Consider the following 22,388-nt stretch of genomic DNA (forward strand, 5'->3'; position numbering starts at 1 on the left):
TTCATTAACGCTAAATAGACCAATTACAATTTTAACCTATAGAGACCAACTGCATGTAATATTTTCTATTTTCCTCCTGCCTTACAGCCCGTCATTAGGCGCATTAAAATGACCGAAAGCCAAGCCGATATAAACTCCAAGCCAATCAAGATTGGCCTTCGCATTCATGCCGCCTCGCCCATAGTACTGCTGCCACTCAGCTATAATAGTACACAGGTTATAGTTGCCGATCTTGGCGAGTTTACATTGAAAAACGCATTTCACTTTGCAAGTGATTCGAGCGTTGTAAGCAAACGGCAAGATGAACGAGGCATGGATGAGATACTCGACGTTATGCATATCGATTTGGTCAATATGAATTTATTCTCCGGCGAACGAATTTGGAAAACAAATAAAACGCTCAACTACAATCCATGTGAATGTGTGAATATTGGCAACTTCACCATACTCAAATTGGGCAATAATCTCTTCAAGGAGACGTGTCACCTCAAATTGCAAGTAGAACGTAACATAGATGCGGCTGTGAGTCACAATTGTTCGGATATAACGGTGAAGGGTGTACTCTCAAAATTAAATGGCATTGTGAATTTGCAACAGCACAAATTGTTACGTGGCTTTCTCAGCTACAATTTGGGTGAAATGATTGATGATGTGTACTTTAATTATTCGAAGAATTTCTATGAATCTGCCGATAAATTGAATTCTGCTAGCGAGTCTTGCAACTCAGCAGAGACATTAGATGTGCATGTATGGAATACAATGTCCATCAATTTACAGTTGGAAAATGTTTCTGTTTCCCTGGTAGAGCAACAGAGCTACGATAATGAAACCAAACCATTAGCCTGTGTAAATTTCATAAAATCGTTCTTGCAAATTGACTCATTCAGCGATGGTTCGCAAGATATTGATTTAGTGTCCAGCGAGGTGCTAGTGCTCGACTCACGCCCCGAACATGTATCGCGAAATGTATTCCGTCATATTTTGAAACCCAAGCGTGATAATCTCTCGAAAACCGTCGTACAAGCGGAAATTCATAGCCGCAAACGTGGCAACTCATCAAAGTATAAAATTTTATTAAATAATATGCGCATCATGGCCATATTGGACTGTCTGGAGAGCATAAAAAAGTTTCTCGAAGAGGAACCCACAATATCAACGTCAGTGACACCATCGTGGCGCAATAAATTGATGAAACAAACTTCAACCACGCACGAAGCTGATGTAAAAACAGATTCTGAAATCATTTTGAATATCACTGACTCCGAATTGATTTTTGTTGAGAATGTGGAACTGACCGATACGAATGCAATCATTTTGAAAAACACCACGGTGTTGCAATACAGGCCCAACAACACCGTCTGCCCCATTTCGATTGACGTCAATCATTTAGAGGTATTCTCCTGCATACTGGGCGCCGAAGAGGCAAGCGCGCTCTCCATTATCGATCCATTCTCATTGAATATGGAATTGAAAAGCAACTGCTTCCACGTATTCATACACAAACAACTCTCCATACGCCTCTCCTACAACGATGTAAAATTATTTTCGAAAATGCTTCAATCAATACCCAATCAAACGAAGACATCACAAAAGCAACTGAGCCGCAGCAATTACGCAAACTTTGAAATGATCGCACCGCTAATTGCTTTGGGTTTCAAGCAAAAGGATTGCTGGGAGGCCATGGAAGTCAACAATTATAATTTGAACGAAGCCGCGCTCTGGCTGTCACAGCAAAAGCACTTGAAAAGCACCGACAAAGGCTGCCTGGAAGTGCACGATCTGCTCATAAGCGCCAACTGCATTTCTATTTGTGTTATTGATGACTGCATGGATGCGGATGTGCCGCTGCTGGAGGTTGCACTATCACAGCTGACGTTGGCGCAGCGCCTGGGCAGTGGCAAGACGCCAGTGGAAGGAGGACGCAGCACACCGTTGTACCAGGAGGGCCGTCTGGAAACGATATTCGCTAGTGACTACTATAATCGACGGCTGAGCGGCTGGGAGCCGGTAGTTGAACCGTGGGAGTGCTCAGCCCATTGGCAATATTCGCGCACAACCTTGATGGTGCCGAAAATGTTGGTGATGCAAGTAAGTAGCAAGCAGCTGCTCAAATTGAATGTCACATCGACGCTCATAGAACTCTGCGATATTGTGCGCAACAATTGGATTAAAGATTATTATGCGCAAGGAAATAGCAGCAGTAGTGGCAGTAGCGCTGATTCGCTAACAGGTTTTCGGCGCCGTTCGCCGTTTGTTCCATTCGCGCTTAAGAATCTCACCGGCGAGCCGTTGCTCTTTAAGACACTCTACTCCTCGCCCGGCGGCATTACACGTACCGAGGTCAATCAGACGGACATCATGTGCAATTGGTTGGCCGTGCAGCCCAACGAAATTCTACCATTCGACTTTGGCCCACAAACCAAGCTGAGGCACATGAACTCGCACAAATTGAATACACATCAGATATTGGTACAAATTCAAGGCTGGACCTTGATTGGGCCCATATCCATTGATAAAGTGGGCATATTTTTTCGTTACTCCACGCTGGATATGCAATATAAGAAGCGCACACGCATAGTATTCGACATATCGATGTTCGGTTCAGCACAGAAACTAATAACAATACGCTCGGCATTGACGGTCGTCAATCGGCTGAATGAGCGTGTACTACTCAAAATGGAGGGCAAGCATGAGGAGAGCGTTGCGTTGTCGTTACTCGAACCCACCGAGCAGCTAAGTGTGCCCCTACGTTTGGTAGATGCGCTCATCTATTTTAGACCGTATTCACCTACAAAGCCCCCGGATGCGCTGGTGGAGAGCGCTACCGAGGGCAAAACAGTTTTCGTGAGGAAAAATTCTCTTATGCGCACTAATCGTTGCGATGAACTTGAATACAGTACCTGCGGCATAACGTGGACCACCTGCACAAAAGATTCGGTAGATGAACTCTTCTCATGCTATGGCAAGAGTAATGCTGTCTTTTATACGCTCGTCGAAATACGGAAAGTCAAGTATCCGAACAGGGATGTTAATACGCCGGGCCACATAATTACACTCTTGCCACCTTTGAAGCTGAAAAATATGCTTTCCTGTGATTTGCTTTTCAAAATTTCCGGTCATATACAGGGGAGAATTAATCCTTCAGAGGTTGTGAATATACACACCATAAATGCCTGCGATTCCTTTGTACTAAGCATCACGTTGGATAACTACAAGTTGTCAGGGCAGCTGAAAATACCAATGGGTCATACTGGTATTGTGGAGCCGAAATTGAAATTGATCGATATTTTAAATCGCGAGCTCTACTTGCGCGTCTCAATACAATCATTTCAAGGCAAAGGCATGGAGATATTTATTAGTGCGCCCATTTGGATTATCAACCGTACCGGACTGCCATTGGTGTATAGACAAGAGGGCACAAATCGCTTGGGTTCCGGGCAGTTTGACGAGCACGAACAGGCGCGTATTGTATCACCGTTGCTTTTCTCCTTCTCCGATCAGGAAGGCTCGCCGTCGCTGGAGATACGACTAGGCAGTAGTTTTGGGAATAATAATCCGGTAAGAAAAAATAATAATAATTTATATTTATATATAATAGCGATTTCAAAAATGATACCTATTTATAATATTTTTTGTAATAAAAATTCGGTAAGAGAAAGCCATTAGTAATGTTATCAATAATAATAAGGACTTCGATAAAGATATTTATATATATAATTATCGATATCGAAATAATAACATATGCATATGTCGATAACAAAATCGATATCAATAAAGATAGTTAAAACCAATGTGATAAAAATGATATCGATTAACATGCCAGTATTTGAAAATATAGCATTACATATAACAACGATAGATATTAATACAGACATATGTATGTAAATCGATTATTTTAATGATGGCAAAATAATAAAGATTACAATAGTGTTTCTAAAGAGTTATAATTATAATAACGGTATTTAATCGATAACAATACATATATAGTGAAAGCATTAACAATATGCCTAACGCTATCGATATGAAAAAAAAAATAAGATGTTAATAAATGAAGAGAAAGAACATAATAACGATGAAAAAGTGATAACGGACACAGTGTCATTTAAAAAAAATATCAATAGCTAAACCGCTAACTATCGTTAACGCTGTTACAACACTATGGATGCCAGCAATAAAAATATACATTCATACCCAATAAATATCGGGCTTGGTTAACAATTCGAAAATGATCGGAAAACCAATCTATTTTTCGAGTCTCACCTTCGTTATCTAATTTGGAATAGATTAATTAATATTCGATTCGAGAAATTGGCCATTCTCCAACAAAACGGAACCTTCGTTATCCAATGTGTTTTTCCATCTTTATGAATTCGAAATCCAGCCCATTATCGAAATTGAAATTTTAATGAAGGAGAGTGATTGTCTTATATTTCCTTTCGAGAATGAGCTGGATTTCACTTCCTCTCTTGTTACTATGGTTTTAATTTTTTTTCGAACCTATCTCGAGTGTATTTCCCACATACCATGAGCATTGGAAAACTAAGGTTTGAATTATGAGTTCGTTCTCAGTTCGATATGCATATTGGATATCCAATGTCATTTTCGAACGTTCGCCAAATTGTTTATAGGGTATGTATAAAAATTATGACATGAGTTGTGAAATCTATAAAAAGTTCAGTAACGAAGATGAGAATAATAGCGGTAACAGTGCCAATATCAACAAAAATCTCATAATAATAATACCAATATTCATATCGATATTGAATTATAAAATATGTATATCGATAAAGGTAGCAATAAAACAAATTGATAAGTTTACTGTTGTTCAATACCTCAAACTGTCGGAGATAATGAAGCTAACGATTAAAAATTCGAAAATAATATAAAAGTCACCACGATATCGAGTACATAAAATTATAAATTTATTCTGAACTAAACACCCACATGGATAAAAAAAAATCGAGCTGGAGCTCTAACCGATAAAAATATGTATACAAGCGACTTTGTTTTTAAAACTTTATTTTTGTTGCAGAAATGCATCTAGATGCTCTAGGAACATTTCTGCATCAAAAAGAAAATTTTGAAAACAAATGCCGCTTACATCTTTTTGGCGGTTAGGGCTCCGATATATCGATTGGGATAACGGTAACAGTAAATATATCGATAAAAATTACGATATGAATAACAATATCGATAAATGTGAAACAATACCACATCATCGATCGCAATGATCTAGTAACTCAGACAGCAAAAAAAAAAACACACACAAGTTTTGACGACAGTGAAACCTGTTATCTAAAAGCAATAATTGTATTTTGTTTGTTCAAGTTGAACATTTGTAAGCATGTATACGTTGTCGGCAGTGGCCGAACGTGCAGAGGAGCATGCCACTATTTGTTAGCTTCCAGAAAGTGCCGGGATCGAATTCCGTCAGGTGCTTCGTTATTTTTGTTTTTTTTAAGAAACTGCAGTGCCAATGTAAAGCGTATTCAACGAAAAACTCAATCAGACAAATTTTCGAAAAACAGCCAAAAACAACAACAATTATCAGTGCTTGCCTGTAGGTACATACGTTTCTGCCGCACAGTTTAGTGGAAAAACGGATCGTCAAGATATCCGAAAATGGAATCGGTAAATGGACAAAAATCCGCATTTCATCCACTTTTTTTCCTTTTTCGGAATAATTTACGGATTTTTTGCTGGCTGGAAATACATTATGGCCGTAATAAAGTTATTAATATGGCTCGGAATCTCTCATGCAAATACAATGTTTTTATTCGGCATTTTCACATGGAAATGGTTAAGTTATCTTTACGAATCGTGAAATTTCCTTTAAAATGGCATTCAGTCGTTAGTGTATACTTTTGCATATTTCGCAGTAAATTCATGATTTTTCATATTTTGCGAAAATATATGTTTTTGCATATTTATTGCGCATATTTTAATATATTTTACAATAAATGCATATGTTTTTCGCATATTTTTTCTTTTTTTGATTTACACCCATTAAAATTTAGTGCGAAATCTTTTGGCAAAAAAATTACCTATAATCTTTCCCTATTATTCATCCGAATATCTTCTCGGATAGCCAAACGGTCATTAAGGCACTCTCTTGTACCTCTGTGGAGGACTGTAGGAGAGAGTTGGTCTATATCTCTGATCAATACGAATTTACCCTAATATGGGTCCCGAGGCAAATAGACATTTATGGAAACGAGGCAGCGGACGAACTAGCAAAGTGCGGAACTGAATGTGTCCCACGCAAAAGTATCCCTTGAAGGCCAAGCAGAGGCGGAACCGTACAGGATCGTAGAGAATTTCCCGGCAGTTATGGGCGTTCTACGACTCACTTAAAACCAAACTTGCCCTAGGAAGGAGCAAAGAAGATACCTACAAACTTATTGCAGTGTGCACAATGTGCTGGCCCGTTGGGGTACACACCGAAAGGATTGAATTGCCCTTCAACAGGTTCAGTCCCAGTTGCGATGACCCTGGCTCAAAAGAAACAGTCGAAGATTTCGAAATAATAACATATGCATATGTCGATAACAAAATCGATATCAATAAAGATAGTTAAAACCAATGTGATAAAAATGATATCGATTAACATCCCAGTATTTGAAAATATAGCATTACATATAACAACGATAAAGATATTAATACATACATATGTATGTAAATCGATTATTTTAATGATGGCAAAATAATAAAGATTACAATAGTGTTTCTAAAGAGTAATAATTATAATAACGGTATTTAATCGATAACAATATATATATAGTGAAAGCATTAACAATATGCCTAACGCTATCGATATGAAAAAAATAAATAAATAAGATGTTAATAAATAAAGAGAAAGAACATAATAACGTTGAAAAAGTAATAGCGAACACAGTGTCATTTAAAAAAAATATCAATAGCTAAACCGATAACTATCGTTAACGCTGTTACAACACTATGGATGCCAGCAATAAAAATATACATTCATACCAAGGTACATTGAACAGGTAGTATCAGTAGAGCAGCTGATTTGATTTATTTTCAAATTATTTGGTCTCGAAAATGTCAAATATTTTTAATTTTTTCTCACAATAATTCTGAATTGTTAAAATCCATTTGCATGTGAAACCTTTTTCCATACAAAACAAGCGATTGAATAGCAGCTTTTGGAACGTTCGCCAAACTCAGCAGCACAACCGCTGATTACTGGCCCTTGTAAAGGATGGATCAATGCTTCGAGAAGCAAACAAATTTACTAGGAAAGAAAGTTGCAACAATTTTTATTTTTTCCAATTTAATTTTTTTATTTTTTTTGTATTTCACATGGCACGCTTTGATTTAGAAGAAAAAATTCAGAACAGTTGTTGACACTTTCGATACCAGAAGCAACAACAAAATACACGCAAATGTTGTTTTTGCTCTACTGATACTACCTGTTTAATGTGCCTTGATTCATACCCAATAAATATTGGGCTTGGTTAACAATTCGAAAATGATTGGAAAACCAATCTATTTTTCGAGTCTCACCTTCGTTAACTAATTTGGAATAGATTAATATTCGATTCGAGAAATAGGCCATTCTCCAGCAAAACGGAACATTCGTTATCCAATGTGTTTTTCCAGCTGGATTTCACTTCCTCTCTTGTTACTATGGTTTTAATTTATTTCGAACCTATCTCGAGTGTATTTCCCACATACCATGAGCATTGGAAAACTAAGGTTGGGGTTATGAGTTCGTTCTCAGTTCGATATGCATATTGGATATCCAATGTCATTTTCGAACGTTCGCCAAATTGTTTATAGGGTATGTATAAAAATTATGACATGAGTTGTGAAATCTATAGAAAGTTCAGTAACGAAGATGAGAATAATAGCGGTAACACTGCCAATATAAACAAAAATCTCATAATAATAATACCAATATTCATATCGATATTGAATTATAAAATATGTATATCGATAAATGTAACAATAAAACAAATTGATGAGTTTACTGTTGTTCAATACCTCAAACTGTCGGAGATAATGAAGGTAACGATTAAAAATTCGAAAATAATATAAAAGTCACCACGATATCGAGTACATAAAATTATAAATTTATTCTGAACTAAACACCCATATGGATAAAAAAAAATCTAGCTCGAGCTCTAACCGACAAAAACAAGTATATAAGCGACTTTGTTTTTAAAACTTTATTTTTGTTGCAGAAATGCATCTAGATGCTCTAGGAACATTTCTGCATCAAAAAGAAAATTTTGAAAACAAATGCCGCTTACATCTTTTTGGCGGTTAGGGCTCCGATATATCGATTGGGATAACGGTAACAGTAAATATATCGATAAAAATTACGATATGAATAACAATATCGATAAATGTGAAACAATACCACATCATCGATCGCAATGATCTAGTAACTCAGACAGCAAAAAAAAAACACACACAAGTTTTGACGACAGTGAAACCTGTTATCTAAAAGCAATAATTGTATTTTGTTTGTTCAAGTTGAACATTTGTAAGCATGTATACGTTGTCGGCAGTGGCCGAACGTGCAGAGGAGCATGCCACTATTTGTTAGCTTCCAGAAAGTGCCGGGATCGAATTCCGTCAGGTGCTTCGTTATTTTTTTTTTTTTAAGAAACTGCAGTGCAAATGTAAAGCGTATTCAACGAAAAACTCAATCAGACAAATTTTCGAAAAACAGCCAAAAACAACAACAATTTTCAGTGCTTGCCTGTAGGTACATACGTTTCTGCCGCACAGTTTAGTGCAAAAACGAATCGTCAAGATATCCGAAAATAGAACCGGTAAATGGACAAACATCTGCATATCATCCACTTTTTTTCCTTTTCCGGATTAATTTACGCATTTTTTGCTGGCTGGGAATACATTATGGCCGTAATAAAGTTATTAATATGCCTCGGAATCTCATGCAAATACATCTTTTTATTGGGCATTTTCACATGGAAATGGTTAAGTTATCTTTACGAATCGTGAAATTTCCTTTAAAATGGCATTCAATCGTTAGTGTATACTTTTGCATATTATATTAGTGCGAATTCTTTTGGCAAAAAAATTATCTATAATCTTTCCCTATTATTCATCCGAATATCTTCTCGGATAGCCAAACGGTCATTAAGGCACTCTCTTGTACCTCTGTGGAGGACTGTAGGAGAGAGTTGGTCTATATCTCTGATCAATACGAATTTACCCTAATATGGGTGCCGAGGCAAAGAGACATTTATGGAAACGCGGCAGCGGACGAACTAGTAAAGTGCGGCACTGAATGTGTCCCACGCAAAAGTTACCGAAATGTGTCACTTGAAGGCCAAGCAGAGGCGGGACCGTACAGGATCGTAGAGAATTTCCCGACAGTTATGGGCGTTCTACGACTCACTTAAAACCAAACCTGCCCTAGGAAGGAGCAAAGAAGATACCTACAAACTTATTGCAGTGTGCACAATGTGCTGGCCCGTTGGGGTACATGCCGAAAGGATTGAATTGCCCTTCAACAGTTTCAGTCCCAGTTGCGAGGACCCTGGCTCAAAAGAAACAGTCGAAGATTTCCTGAGCGAGTGTCCAAACCTCGCAAGGATGACTCTTAAGACACTCGGCAAGCCATTACTGCCGAATGTTTTAAGAGCGAAATACACCACACAAGCGGTTTGACAAACCAAGCGAAATTTCCCTTTGCTTCAAGCCATTTGTGCTGTGTATGGGGGTGTTTGAAGGTTTGACAAACCGCTTGAGGGAAATTTGAGCAAAAATCAAAATTTTTTGATTTTCTGGCCGCCATGTTGATGTTTGATCAAACCGCTTGCGTTGTGTATAGCAAAATCGCCTCATTCGCAACGAAATTTTCACCGAGTAAGGACGTAAGAGAGGAAAATGAAAGAAAACCATAATATTTAGCATTGCGAACTGAAAGAAAACTAAAATTCTTTGCTTGAACGAGTCATGTTTGCATGGTGTATGGCGAAATGGGAAAAGTAGGTTTGAAGAATGTTTGACAAGCCGCTTGTGTGGTGTATTTCGCTCTTTAGAGTCCAGTTCGCCTCTCTCTGCATGATGTACTGAAATTCATTAAAGCCGTCAAATGACTGTAGGTTATACAAGTTGTGGAACCAAAATGGCAAACTTGCTGACTGTTTGTCACCAGTGGGACAACCCACTTAAAGCAACCAAACATTCATCTGAACTACTATTAAACTGTGAATGTTTCTGTTTACAGCAGACAGTCTGCTTGATTATAAACTAATTTTATACATATATATGTATTGTATTTTAAAGTGAATTGTTTTCGTTGTTCTCTTGATAAAATATGTGCTATTTATTTTTCTACCAGCAATAAAATATTAGAAAATATTTTTAATGGCATATTTTACTTGTTTATAGGTCATATTTTTGAATTTGAAGCGCATATTAAATGCGCATACTATCGATTTTTTATTGCATGAAATTCCGAGCACTAGTTATTAATAATCTACATATCGCACGTTTAATAACACTGTAGTAACGCTAATATGCCAAAAAAAACAAAAAAAAAAACGTTGATACACGTAAACTTAATTTTGGGTCGTCGATTGCTGATCTGTGCACCAATTTTCTAGATAGGTGATTTCCTCAAGATATTTTCATTTTAAGTTTGCATTGCGAATGAAAAAAATTTAAACTTTATCATGGACGACGTGGCGTATGAGTTACATTATTTCCTGCCCCTATTTCATATAAAAAAACAAGTAAAATCAGCGTTTCATGAGCATCTAAAAATTTTACTTTAACAGTTACTGCATTTCAAAAAATGTATATATTCACAGCATACAAACATAGATAGATATAAAAAATCATATCTAAACAACCAGAGGTATGGGGGATATACCTTATATAGCACCAATCTAAGTGATTTTCACTGCTGTGTGATCGGTATGTAAACCGGTAACACAATATAATGGGTTTAGCTTCCTACATAAAGGAGATATATCGCAAAAACTGGTAATCGATCATCAGTGATATAGGAGATAAAGCTTATACAGCATAGATTTTGACGATTTTCTCAGTAGACTTTGTAAAATAGCTTCCGAAATGTATCGGTTTTAGCTGCCCAAGTAAATGAGTTTTACAGTAAACCCCCTATATCTGAACAATCAGTTGTATGGGAGCGCTATGTAATTGTGAACCAATCTTTGTAAATTTCACAGTAGGTATTTTTTTAATAATGAGTGAAAACAGTAGCTGTATAAACGGAGGAATTGTAACGAAAATTCTCATAACTGAACAATCAGTTGTATGGAAGATATATGTTATAGTGACTCGCTCTTTGTTATTTTCATCGTAATTATTCTGTTAATAATGAGTGACAACAGTGCGAAATTTCATGTTCTTAGCTTCATAAATGGAGAAGTTATAACAAAAAATCTCATATCTGAACAATCAGTGGTAGAGGAGCTATAGGTTGTAGTGATCCGATCTGTTGATAATAGGTGGAAGTATTGTTAAATTTCATGTTCCTAGTTGTATAAATAGAGGAGTTATAACGAAAAATCTTATATCTGAACAAACAGTTGTATGAGAGCTACANTATCTGAACAATCAGTGGTAGAGGAGCTATAGGTTGTAGTGATCCGATCTTTGTAATTTTCACAGCGAGTATTCTGTTGATAATAGGTGGAAGTATTGTTAAATTTCATGTTCCTAGTTGTATAAATAGAGGAGTTATAACGAAAAATCTTATATCTGAACAAACAGTTGTATGAGAGCTACATATATGTTATAGTGGTCCGATTCTTCCAGTTCCGACAAATGATTAATACATTATAAAAATGCACCCATCTACCAAATTTCATCCGGATATCTCGAAAACTGAGATATTTGATTGCATACAAACAGAAGGACATGGCCAAATCGACTCAGCTCGACGTTCTGTTCATTTCAGTATACATTTTAATGGGTCTATGTCTTCTTATTCTGGTACTTACACATATCGGACCTTTGGTAGTTATAATACCATTTCATGTTCATGAAAGGTATTATTATTGCCTATTTTCATTTGAAGATACACAACTAGTTTATTTAAATATCCATCGATTTTCATCGTTAGTAGCTAGATTTTTTTTTTTTTTAAAGTAATCGTGATTTAATACAAATGAAGTAAATTTACAAAATATCTGTTATTTTTTAAATTTTTCCTCTGTTAAAAACTCAGTTTTGTCTAGAAAAACGGTATACAGATCCGTAATCTATGACACAATCTTAAGTTTTCGTTTTTCACCGTGTTTCTTTGTTGTCATTTCAAGACGAGATTTTCCCTTCAGTGTAAAAGCATAAACAGACGGCAGCGTTGATCCCGATCATCTCGGGAATTAACTGCTGTTGATCCGAATTAGGTTAGGTTAGGTTACACTGGCCGGCTGATGCGCCTTACATAGACCCGTTGGTCCTTTGTAGTGCCAGATGGAGGTCCGTTTTACTGCGGTCTAAAGTAATCGTCGTAAAGGACGTCAAGTCCAAGTTAATCCGGTTCAACCCCGCCGTCTGCTTAAGCTTTAAGATAGCGATGCAATTGAAAATTCGGAGATTTCGTCATACAATTAATAAGGTTGATATGCAGAATGCATACGTTCAGACTAACAGATGACTAAACTTGCAAAAAATGGCGACGATATGTGTCTTTCCATCTGTATATTGGTATACCAACTGAATTCATACAATCTTTGATTGCGTTTTCCCACAAAATTAAAATTTTTAAATAATTCGGTGTATTAAAATGCATTAAAATCGGTTCTTGTCTGCTAAACCCTTCTTTCCATAAAAAAAAACTATCTTTTTTTATAAATAATTTCCTAATTTTTATTTTTTTGTAGTGGTGCAAAAGCTTTAACATACACAAAGAAACTTTCCAGCGACAGTTGCGTGCTGAAAGATATAAAGGCTGCTATGCCATTGGCGTAAATATACGCAGAGGTCGTGGTTTATATTCTTGGACGACTTTTATAATTCTATCGCCTCGCTATCAGCTTTACAATAAATCCACGAGAAAGTTGGAGTTTTCACAAAAGTGTGATATTAAAAAACCGGTACTTGCATACATCTACCTATAACTCCTACAATTACATAAAAGCAACTCTTTCTAACCCTTTGACTAAAAAATTTCCACCCTTCAGGACAATGCCAACGCTGAGCACATAATATCAGCATTACCGGGCTGTAATTTCCCCTTTCACTGGCCGAATTACGAGCAGGAGCCGCTGTTGTGTGTGCGCATAAGCGATGTCAGTTGTTGTCATTGGTCACACGGCATACCCATCAACGAAGTACATTCCATATACATAAACGTACGCAATGATTTGGGTGAAATGATCTTTTTGCGTCTGGAAGTGATCTCCAAAGGCGCCACATACTTCTTTCTATTCAGCGATGCGTACACTCTACCACCACCCATACGCATTGATAATTACTCGGAAATAATGATACATTTCTATCAGTATGCTTGTAAGCCTCACTGGCGCTCAACAGTGCGCCCGCAATCATCGCTGGCATACGCCTTAGATGACCCCCTGGGTGCGCATATGCTACAGATAGAGGCACCCGGTGGTAATACGATTGAGTTTGCGCTCAACAAAATGGAAAGTTCCAGCAGCATCACATATGCTAATTTCATTTATATTGCATTCAAGGAAACATTCGCCTATACGGAGAGTGAAATGGCTCAATTGGGTATCGAGGGACAGCAACTTGTATTGGCTGTACGCGATAAAAAGGTTGTTGTGGCGCATAAGTGTACAGGTGATCGTTCGCAACTTTGGCTAATGAACACGTGCGGTCAGTTAGAACACGAAGGCTCATCGCCTCCTACGGAATTTGGTAAATACAGTGAATCGAATAGCTTTCGTATGGTGTTGGATGTGGAAAAGGCACTAAATCCGAATGATTATACAAATTTGGTCATAAGACCGCCAAATAAGCAACGCGTGACCACACAGCGGTGGCGTTTCGAGAACGGACGATTGATGTGTCATACGAATATGTGTGTGCAGGTAAGTGTAAAGAGAAGTTTGGAGTAGTGTAGTACATTTATGCATACAAGTACTTACATGTATAAAGAATTGGGTATAAGATCAAACCAAACAAGAGATATTTTAAAATATGTATATTTTTATAAAAATTCAGTCAGAGTGGCGAAACATTTGAAAAGTGTTTTTAAATTTTTATAAAAAGTATTTTTTTTTATACAAAACTAGGCTGAAGTTTTGAATATTTGCAATGAACTTAAAAATGTGGATATCACAAAATGTGTTTCAAAACTGTTTTGACCCAGGTTCAGAGTTCGTCAATACTTATCATTGAGGAGTGAAATATCCCTCACTCGCCTCAATACAACTCAACTCAAAGCAGCGCTTCCTTTTGTTTATTTCATTGCTGCTGAAAAACAAACGAGCGAGCATTCGTTAATCTCCGAATGAGGAAACAAATCGTTTATTTGTATTTCTCTTTCGTTACTCTCACAACATGCGCCCTTCAAAAGCATCAGACGCTACATCCATGGTACAATTATTAAAGGTATTGTCTTCCCAGAGAGTTTTGATTCACATCGAAATTCGAGCTCCCTTACTTTCATCTTGACGCATTTCAATATTGATTCTTTTACTTATAGGTGGCTTTGCTTTTGGTTTTCGCTCAACTAAATTTTTATAATTTTGCAAAAAAAAAAGAAAAAACGTTTGAAATAAATTGAGCAATAAAAATTTTTCTTTTGTTTAATAAGCAAATATTTATTTTTCAACTTTTCCAAATTAAATAAGTTCTCTGCAAGGTTTTTTTTTTTAAGAAACACGTGTACATATATGGTATATGGTGAATAGAAATATCCCACTTCCCTTACAGTAAACATTTTGCACCGAAATATGCAAATGAAAGACCATATGCTCCCTTACAGTTTGTTTTTTTAGAATGAGCTCTGTATTTATAAAAAATTTACGAGCTAAATGACCATGAAAAACGGTTGCTGTATTTCCACAAATGCGTTATTTTTAAATTCATTTGAAGTTCATTCTAAGTTTGATATTTCAATTTACATACATGTTTTTGTTGCAGAATGAGCTCTATATTTATAAAAAATTCACCATGAAAAACCGTGATTATATTTCTGCAAATGTGTTGTTTTTATTAAATAAATAATAAAATTTAGGTAGCGTATGAGTTTAATTTGACTAAGTGTTCAGATTTCACATCGATATATTTATCATTGAAAAATTCAAATAACGAAAAAATACTTATCACTGATAACACTTTTCAGCTCAAATAAAGGGCGCATCATTTGCAAACCGCGGGGGTGAAAACTGTGCAGATGTTCTCACAACGATAAGCACTCTTTGTATGCGAACGAATGAGTATACAAGTGTTGATTTACTCTAAAAATATTTTGCATTGCTTTTGTTTGTTCGAGTGATAACTCGCGCGATAAGAGCAAGAGCGAATTTTGAGCGATCCTAGCACTCTGTCCAGGTTAGATGCATTCTCATGTCAGCCTCTTTTGAGTAATGAGAATAACTTGTGTTTTATTTAACCAAAGGCTGCTTTTCCGAACATTTAACGTCGGTGTATCCTACCAATCGTGGTGGATGCCTAGAGTAATAACTTGCAGTGGCTTTCTTTCGAACGCTTCTTGTTCGTCTGCCAGTGGTGGCTACATTCAAACTCCCGGTGTATAGCCCTGTCTTCGGCCCACAATTGGCATATGGCGCCTCCCAAACCGTACTGAGCTGGTCGCTGCTTTTCACGGTAAACCGGATGATTTCAAGGAATTTCGGAACCTGGTAAACTAGCACAGGTGATAGAAACGGAAAGGAAGCCTGAAGATCTTCCACTTCACCTTTAGTGTTAGTGAGGTCCTTGTCCAGTTCGAAAAATGCGGTGATAGGGTGGAATTTGCATACTGTGACGGTTCCTCGTCTGACCCAAAGAAATACATCAGCTATTTAAGCCATTCTACATCCTCTATTAGGTGCATTGCATGCAATGGATTGAGCCCTCTAAAGGACTCTTCTTACAATAGGTCACAGGTGGTAGACTACACGTTTTATGGCACGTTTCATACCGCACACCAATTTCAGGAAACTCACCTTAAAGATTCGACAACTCAACCTCTGGTGTAGGTAAACTCCGATTAGTCTTGAAATGCACAAGCTTTTTTAGACGACAGGTCATTCTAGATCTTTCAGTATATAAAGCAAAATATCGACTGAATTCCCGGTCGCTTGCGGAAAAGCCTCCAAATTCTATGGTCCCTGGAATGTGCATGTTGATATAGAAAATGTTTGCTTTTGCGGTATACGAATACTTTGGGGGGTGCCTTTGCCAGCTTGCTCTTCGTTTCCGTGCAAACAACAGAAACTGTCAATAAAGTGCGTTGGGGTCAAACTAGTCCCCAAAAACGCTCGCCGGTAGTGATTGGAACGAGGGCCTAATAATGTTACTGGCAATGGTGCAATATACGACATTACAGACCTATCCAAATAGCTCACTTCGGACATCCATGAAATGCTTTCTGACGGCGCCTGAATACTATTTGCGTAGAGTAAGGCCTCATTGCTCTCTTTTCGGCAACACCGAACTCAGTTATAAGTTTTTCTTGGTTCCCACGAAAATCGGACTACGATGGATTCAGCAATACATTGTTCCGAATATTTTTAGAAAATGGTTGACAACTAAGAAACAAAAAACCAATGTGATAGTCCTCCGCTTTCTCAAAAAAAAAAAGTATACAAAAAAACATATAACAAAAAGTATATTAAAAAAACAAAACATATCTGTATGCTTACACAGGTCCGCAATGGCGTATTCGGTTTACGTCCCGGCTCCGAGGTCGTCCTTGGCCGCATACAATCGAGCTCGCGTGCCGCTAGCTGTGATAATGTCCCATTTGAGCAAAGCATTGAAATTCAGAAATTACGTCCTGGTTCTGGCCACTTGGAGGTTTTAAGCAAAATGGATGGTCCCATACGCACTATACAAATTCATGATGTTAAACTAAAACCAGAAGATATAGTGCTAACACCAGATCCCAATTGGAATCATGCATCGATCAGCAGTCGTATGACTGTGGATGAACACAAGGGCAGTGTTTTCGATGAATTTTCGGTAAGTTTCTGGCCTGAAATTCATGCGCTCATATGTAATTCTAATTTGCAATTTATTTCTTCGACTTATTGTTTCGATCCTTGTGCTTTGTTCCTACCATTTAGTTAAAAGTCGATTTACAGAAAGGCATAGGCATTTCGGTCGTAACACGTCAACCTTGCGAAGAACTCGCCTTTATTACCTTGGAGACCATTATAATAGATGTGCATTCAACACGCTTTATCAAATCGTTCGAATTCAAAGTGGCCGATCTGCAAATTGATAATCAATTATTGGATACTTCTTGCCCGGTGCTGTTGCATACAGTACGCACAACAGGCGATGATCAGCCCAGTAGCGCATTAATTTTGAAAACGAAACTCTTGCCAAGCCCCAATAAAAATGCGATTATATTTGAGTATCTAACATTCGATATCAGCCCATTTGTGTTGATACTCGAAGAACGTTTGATTCTAAAGACCGCCTACTTCTTCGGCTTGGGCAAGGTAGATAAATACAAAACGAATACGAAGGAGTACGATCACGGATTGCAAAATATCGAAGAGCTGTCACTTTCCATGAATCCACGAAGGTTTTACTTTGAGTCACTAAACATTGGATCTGGTCAGGTAAGTGGGAAGAGATTAGTTATACAGAAGTTATGTATGTATGTATGTACATACATATATATGTATATGTATGTGGGGAGTACGAGGCTTTGTTGTGAAATAAGTCATAGGCAGACTTAAAAAAAAGCAGATATTGCATAATTTTCAGGGACCGTAATGGTTGCGAACTGTGTAGTAAAAATTAAAATTTGACTGGTAAAATTGGAGTTTTATTTTTCTGATCCAATTCAAAAAAAAAAAAAAAATTGTCGGTCAGAAAAACGCATTATAACGGCTACAGATGATCGAAAAAAATTAAATACCAATTAAATTTGCCCGGAAAAATTAAAATTAAATTCAAATATTATTCTTGATCGAAAAAATAAATATATATAGAAAATATCGATTTTGCAATAATCTAAAAATAAAATCTTGATACTGTCGGTCCCTGACATTTTTATTTTGTCGGTATTTTTATTGCTTGGCTTTTATACATATGTACGTATAAGTATGCATTTAGCTATTGATGTCATTATTGTTACTGTTATCTATTATCTATGTCAATATCGATTGTTCTCGTTATTTTATGGTTTTTCAATATTTTATCGATGTGTTTTTATAGATATCAATACTATTATTGTAACGGTTATTGAAATACCATCATCTTTATCAATATCGATTATGTTATCTAACGATATCCTTACTTTTATCGTTATTGAGTTTATCAATGAAATCGTTTGGTGGGCTACTTATCGGTTACCAAAAATGTTTCAAATCAATCAAAGAATTTATTTTGAACGCTCAAAGCTAAGGTTTCCAGCGGGGATCATAACGGCTATGATCTTTATAATAAAACTCATAATTTAACCGTTAAAATTGGATTTATATTTTTTCATCAAATTTTTATTTTTTTATGATTTTTGTTTTTATGTTATTTTTCCGGTCGTATTTTGATCGTTATTTTTGATTTATGTTCATTTTTGATCATGATTACAGTTTTACGCAATGCGAATTCATATAAGGTGGTGTTGTGAAAACGTGAGAGTGTTTTTATTTTCTGCCGCAGAAACAAAATTTTGTATATGTTGAATCGATACCACTTTATATTAATTCGCCTTGGTTTTACGCCGAATCCGAACCTTGATTATATTTTTATGGGAAGCTGTTTTTCATGGCAGAAATCCACTCGGAGGTTTGACATTGCCTGCCGAGGGCCGGCCGCTATTAGAAAAAACGTGTTTTCTTTTGTTTTTTTGCTAGGTGGAAACTGCGATCGATCTCAGACCCTGTAAATCGGCCATAAAAAGCAGCTTTCATTTTAACGCTTAAAAATGAAAAAAAGTTGAAATGCAAAATAATGATTATTTTGTTCGAAAAAATAAAAATCCAAATAAATCGGTATATCGTTCTTAATCGAAAAATAAAAAATCAATAACGACTTTGCAATAATATAAAAATAAAAACCTTGATTTTCAACGGGGTTTTTCGGTCACTGGTTTCTAGCCGACTAAAAAAATCCCTTTTCTTTATTTAAACAACAGGTGCGCGTCTCCGTCTTTACGGCTCCGAAATTAACACCAGAACTATTCGAAACTAAGAAGGCGCTTGGCTTAACTTTAGTAAAATTCGAAGACGCACTTATAGAATTCGATAAGTTCTGCGATAAGCATCACTTTGAGCCTTTAGAGGTATATCTAAAAGCAATCAAAAGCCATTATGTTAACCAAATCAAAAGGCATGCCGCCTCTATACTGGGCAGTGTCGACTTTCTTGGCAATCCGCTTGGCTTTGCCAATGATCTCTCCGAAGGTGTCTCCGGTCTAATATTTGAGGGTTCCGTTAAGAGTCTTGTTAAAAATGTCACACATGGCATTTCTAATTCCACTGCCAAACTAACCGAAACGCTATCGGATAGCTTGGGACGTGTAATGCTCGACGAACATGACAATGAAACACGTCAACGCATACTCGAGATACAATCGAATACCTCTGGGAATCATTTGGCAGCGGGTCTTAAGGGTTTCGGCTTTGGTCTGCTCGGTGGAGTCACGAGCATAGTGCGACACACCTATACGGGCGTACAATCTGACGGCTTCCCTGGCTTACTAAGCGGCCTAGGCAAGGGATTGGTAGGCACGGTGACTAAACCCATAATTGGTGTGCTGGATTTGGCATCGGAAACGGCGAGTGCAGTGCGTGAGACGAGCAAAACATCGGGTCGCATGTTGCCAGATCGCAAACGTTTGCCGCGTTGTGTGACTGGTGCGCCCGGTGGACTACTGCCCTCCTACTCATATCGACAGGCGAAGGGTCAACAATATTTATATATAATAAATCGTAGAAATTTCACCGAGAAACTCATGTCTTATGAACCGAGTTTGTGCAATGATAAAGATGCCAAATTGCGTCTGCTCGTAACCACCGAATTCATACGCATATTTTCACGTTGTGAAGAGGATCCGGCTATAATGTTTGAATGTCATTTAAGTGAAGTGCTTTCTTGCCATCCGCTGACCACAAATGTGGCTAACTCTGCAGTACCGGGAGGTAGCAAAAATACACCTAGTTATTATATTGAAATTTCCACTAATCTGCCGAAGATCACACGACCGCGGGTCAAATGTCAAACTGAGGATGTAGCGGAACGTGCGGCACGTTGTGTAAGTATGAGGATGGATTGCTAAATTTCAACGGTTCAATAAGTCTAATGCATGAAAAAGTGCAGTTATGCTCGGACTTAGTTTACTGAGTAATTTGTGTACAAGTTTAACTTCACTTTTATGCATTATATGTTCTTTGTTGGTGACGTGAACGAAAATGAAAACTTTTTTCTGTTTTCAGATCAACTATGCTAAAAGTGTCTTTGATGAGCGCGAACAATCTGTGACAAGTGAATAACGGCGATTTACCACTGTTAGTTCATATACATACATATAGTGTATTGTAATATTAAGTGTTGATACTAATATATTATTTAGTGTATATATGTATGTACGTATCTTGTAATTTATATAAAGTATTTAAGTATTATAAATAATGTATGGCGGGCATTAAAAAACAAATTCGACTGCAAAATATTATTTATCTATGGAAAGAAAAATGATGATGGTATTTTATCTTTATCCTCTTTCGGCGAGGGGAGCGAGATGTTGAAGAGTCTCCCTTTGATGGGTATCGCAGCGAAACGCTCTCACTCGCGTTTTTCACCTCTATCACCAGTTATGTTATTTTTTTTTACATCTACATATATAGATATGTAAAGTTAAAGTACAGATTTGTTTTTATTATTACAAGCTTTTATTTCACTTGCTCTGTATGAATGTATGTATGTACTGTTGTACACATAATAATAGGGGTGGGATATTTTGACCAGTATTGGCTATTTGTCTTTTGTTTATTTAATATTTGTTATTTTTTATTAAAACCTAGCTTGTAATACAACAAAAACCATAAAAATTTACATTTCACAGTTTGTACAAAAATTCTGCAAACTTTCACCAAAATTTCAAACTTTTTACTCAGAATCTTTAGAAAAAAGTTTCGGCATGCTGTTTTGTGGCCCGTTTAATTCTAGTAAATGAAGTGCAAGTTTTTTGAGAATTTTTTTGGTCGAAGGTGTTTCACGTTCTTTCCATACAAAGTATGTTCGACAATTTTCTTTTACATGGGGACACTGCCAGCAAAAAAAAAAGTTGCCAAAAATCAACGGGATTTTTTAGCAGCTTGAAACTTGCACTTCATTAGACTTACGTGAGCTACAAAACTGCATACCAACATTTTTCTGAAGATTCTGATTAAAAACTTTTAAATTTTGGTGAAAGTTTGCAGAATTTTTATAATTTTTATACAAAGATTAAAATCCGAATTTATTCGGTGTTTGTTGTATACCCAGCTTGTCTTTTATAAAAAATAATAAACGTTAAATAAACAAAAGACCAATGCCAAAAGTGATCTAAATATCGCAAATCCTGCAATCAAATTTTAACAAACTTCCGGATGACCTAGAGACTTAAAATTTCATAGTTGCCTCAGAACCCGCTGACAATGCAATATGAAAGATGAATTAATCCGTTATGTGGCGCAGGAGTCGAGATATTTGAAAAACCCGAAATTTTCAATCCGATTTGGTTAGATGAAAAGGAATAACTCCATACAATTTTTCTCCGATAAGTGGCGCAGCAGTCGAGATATTTGGTAAATTACTATTTATGGTCCGATTTCGTTCATATTTAGGAAGCTTGTTTTCAAAATATTTTTTTTACTATTAACTTATTTTTCTAGCTTGTCGAGATTTTTTCTTCATGGAAATCCAAAAATTAACTTAAAATTTAATTTCTACTTAAAAACCCAACAGTAATAGTTAAAGTTTCTTGTAAAATTTACTTTATTGATTTTATTTTTATTTTTCCGTAGTTTAGTACCTGAGCGTAAGTGCATATTGCTCTCACAGCAGAGAAAACTGGCCAAAGACACGAACGCAAAAAAACCTTTTTAATGACTGAAACTAATCGCCAAATCATAAAAAATTTAAATGTGAGAGGCAACGAACACATAACGGTAAATTTACATATATTACACTTGATAATGTGCTTATTACACCCCTGAATATAAAATATTTTTGCAAGGAAATTTAAAAAAATTAAAAATTTTGGCGAACCTATGGGACGC

At 36.6% G+C, this 22,388-nt stretch overlaps 1 protein-coding gene across 1 annotated transcript in view; it reads left to right on the plus strand.

The window, feature by feature from the left end:
• Vps13D (vacuolar protein sorting 13D) overlaps positions 1–20,933 on the plus strand; it is a 38,510-nt gene extending 17,577 nt beyond the window's left edge. The window contains exons 13-19 of the mRNA XM_017621146.1: positions 88–3,558; positions 12,858–13,070; positions 13,158–14,030; positions 16,819–17,133; positions 17,238–17,741; positions 19,262–20,380; positions 20,562–20,933. Coding sequence (XP_017476635.1) covers positions 88–3,558; positions 12,858–13,070; positions 13,158–14,030; positions 16,819–17,133; positions 17,238–17,741; positions 19,262–20,380; positions 20,562–20,618 — 6,552 coding nt within the window. The 3' untranslated portion in view covers positions 20,619–20,933. The remainder of the gene's footprint in view (positions 1–87; positions 3,559–12,857; positions 13,071–13,157; positions 14,031–16,818; positions 17,134–17,237; positions 17,742–19,261; positions 20,381–20,561) is intronic.
• Positions 20,934–22,388: the final 1,455 nt, after the last annotated feature.

Source organism: Rhagoletis zephyria, unplaced genomic scaffold, assembly GCF_001687245.7.
Source record: "Rhagoletis zephyria isolate East Lansing unplaced genomic scaffold, Rhagoletis_zephyria_1.1 Rzeph_scaffold_02379, whole genome shotgun sequence".
Lineage (NCBI taxonomy): Eukaryota > Metazoa > Arthropoda > Insecta > Diptera > Tephritidae > Rhagoletis > Rhagoletis zephyria.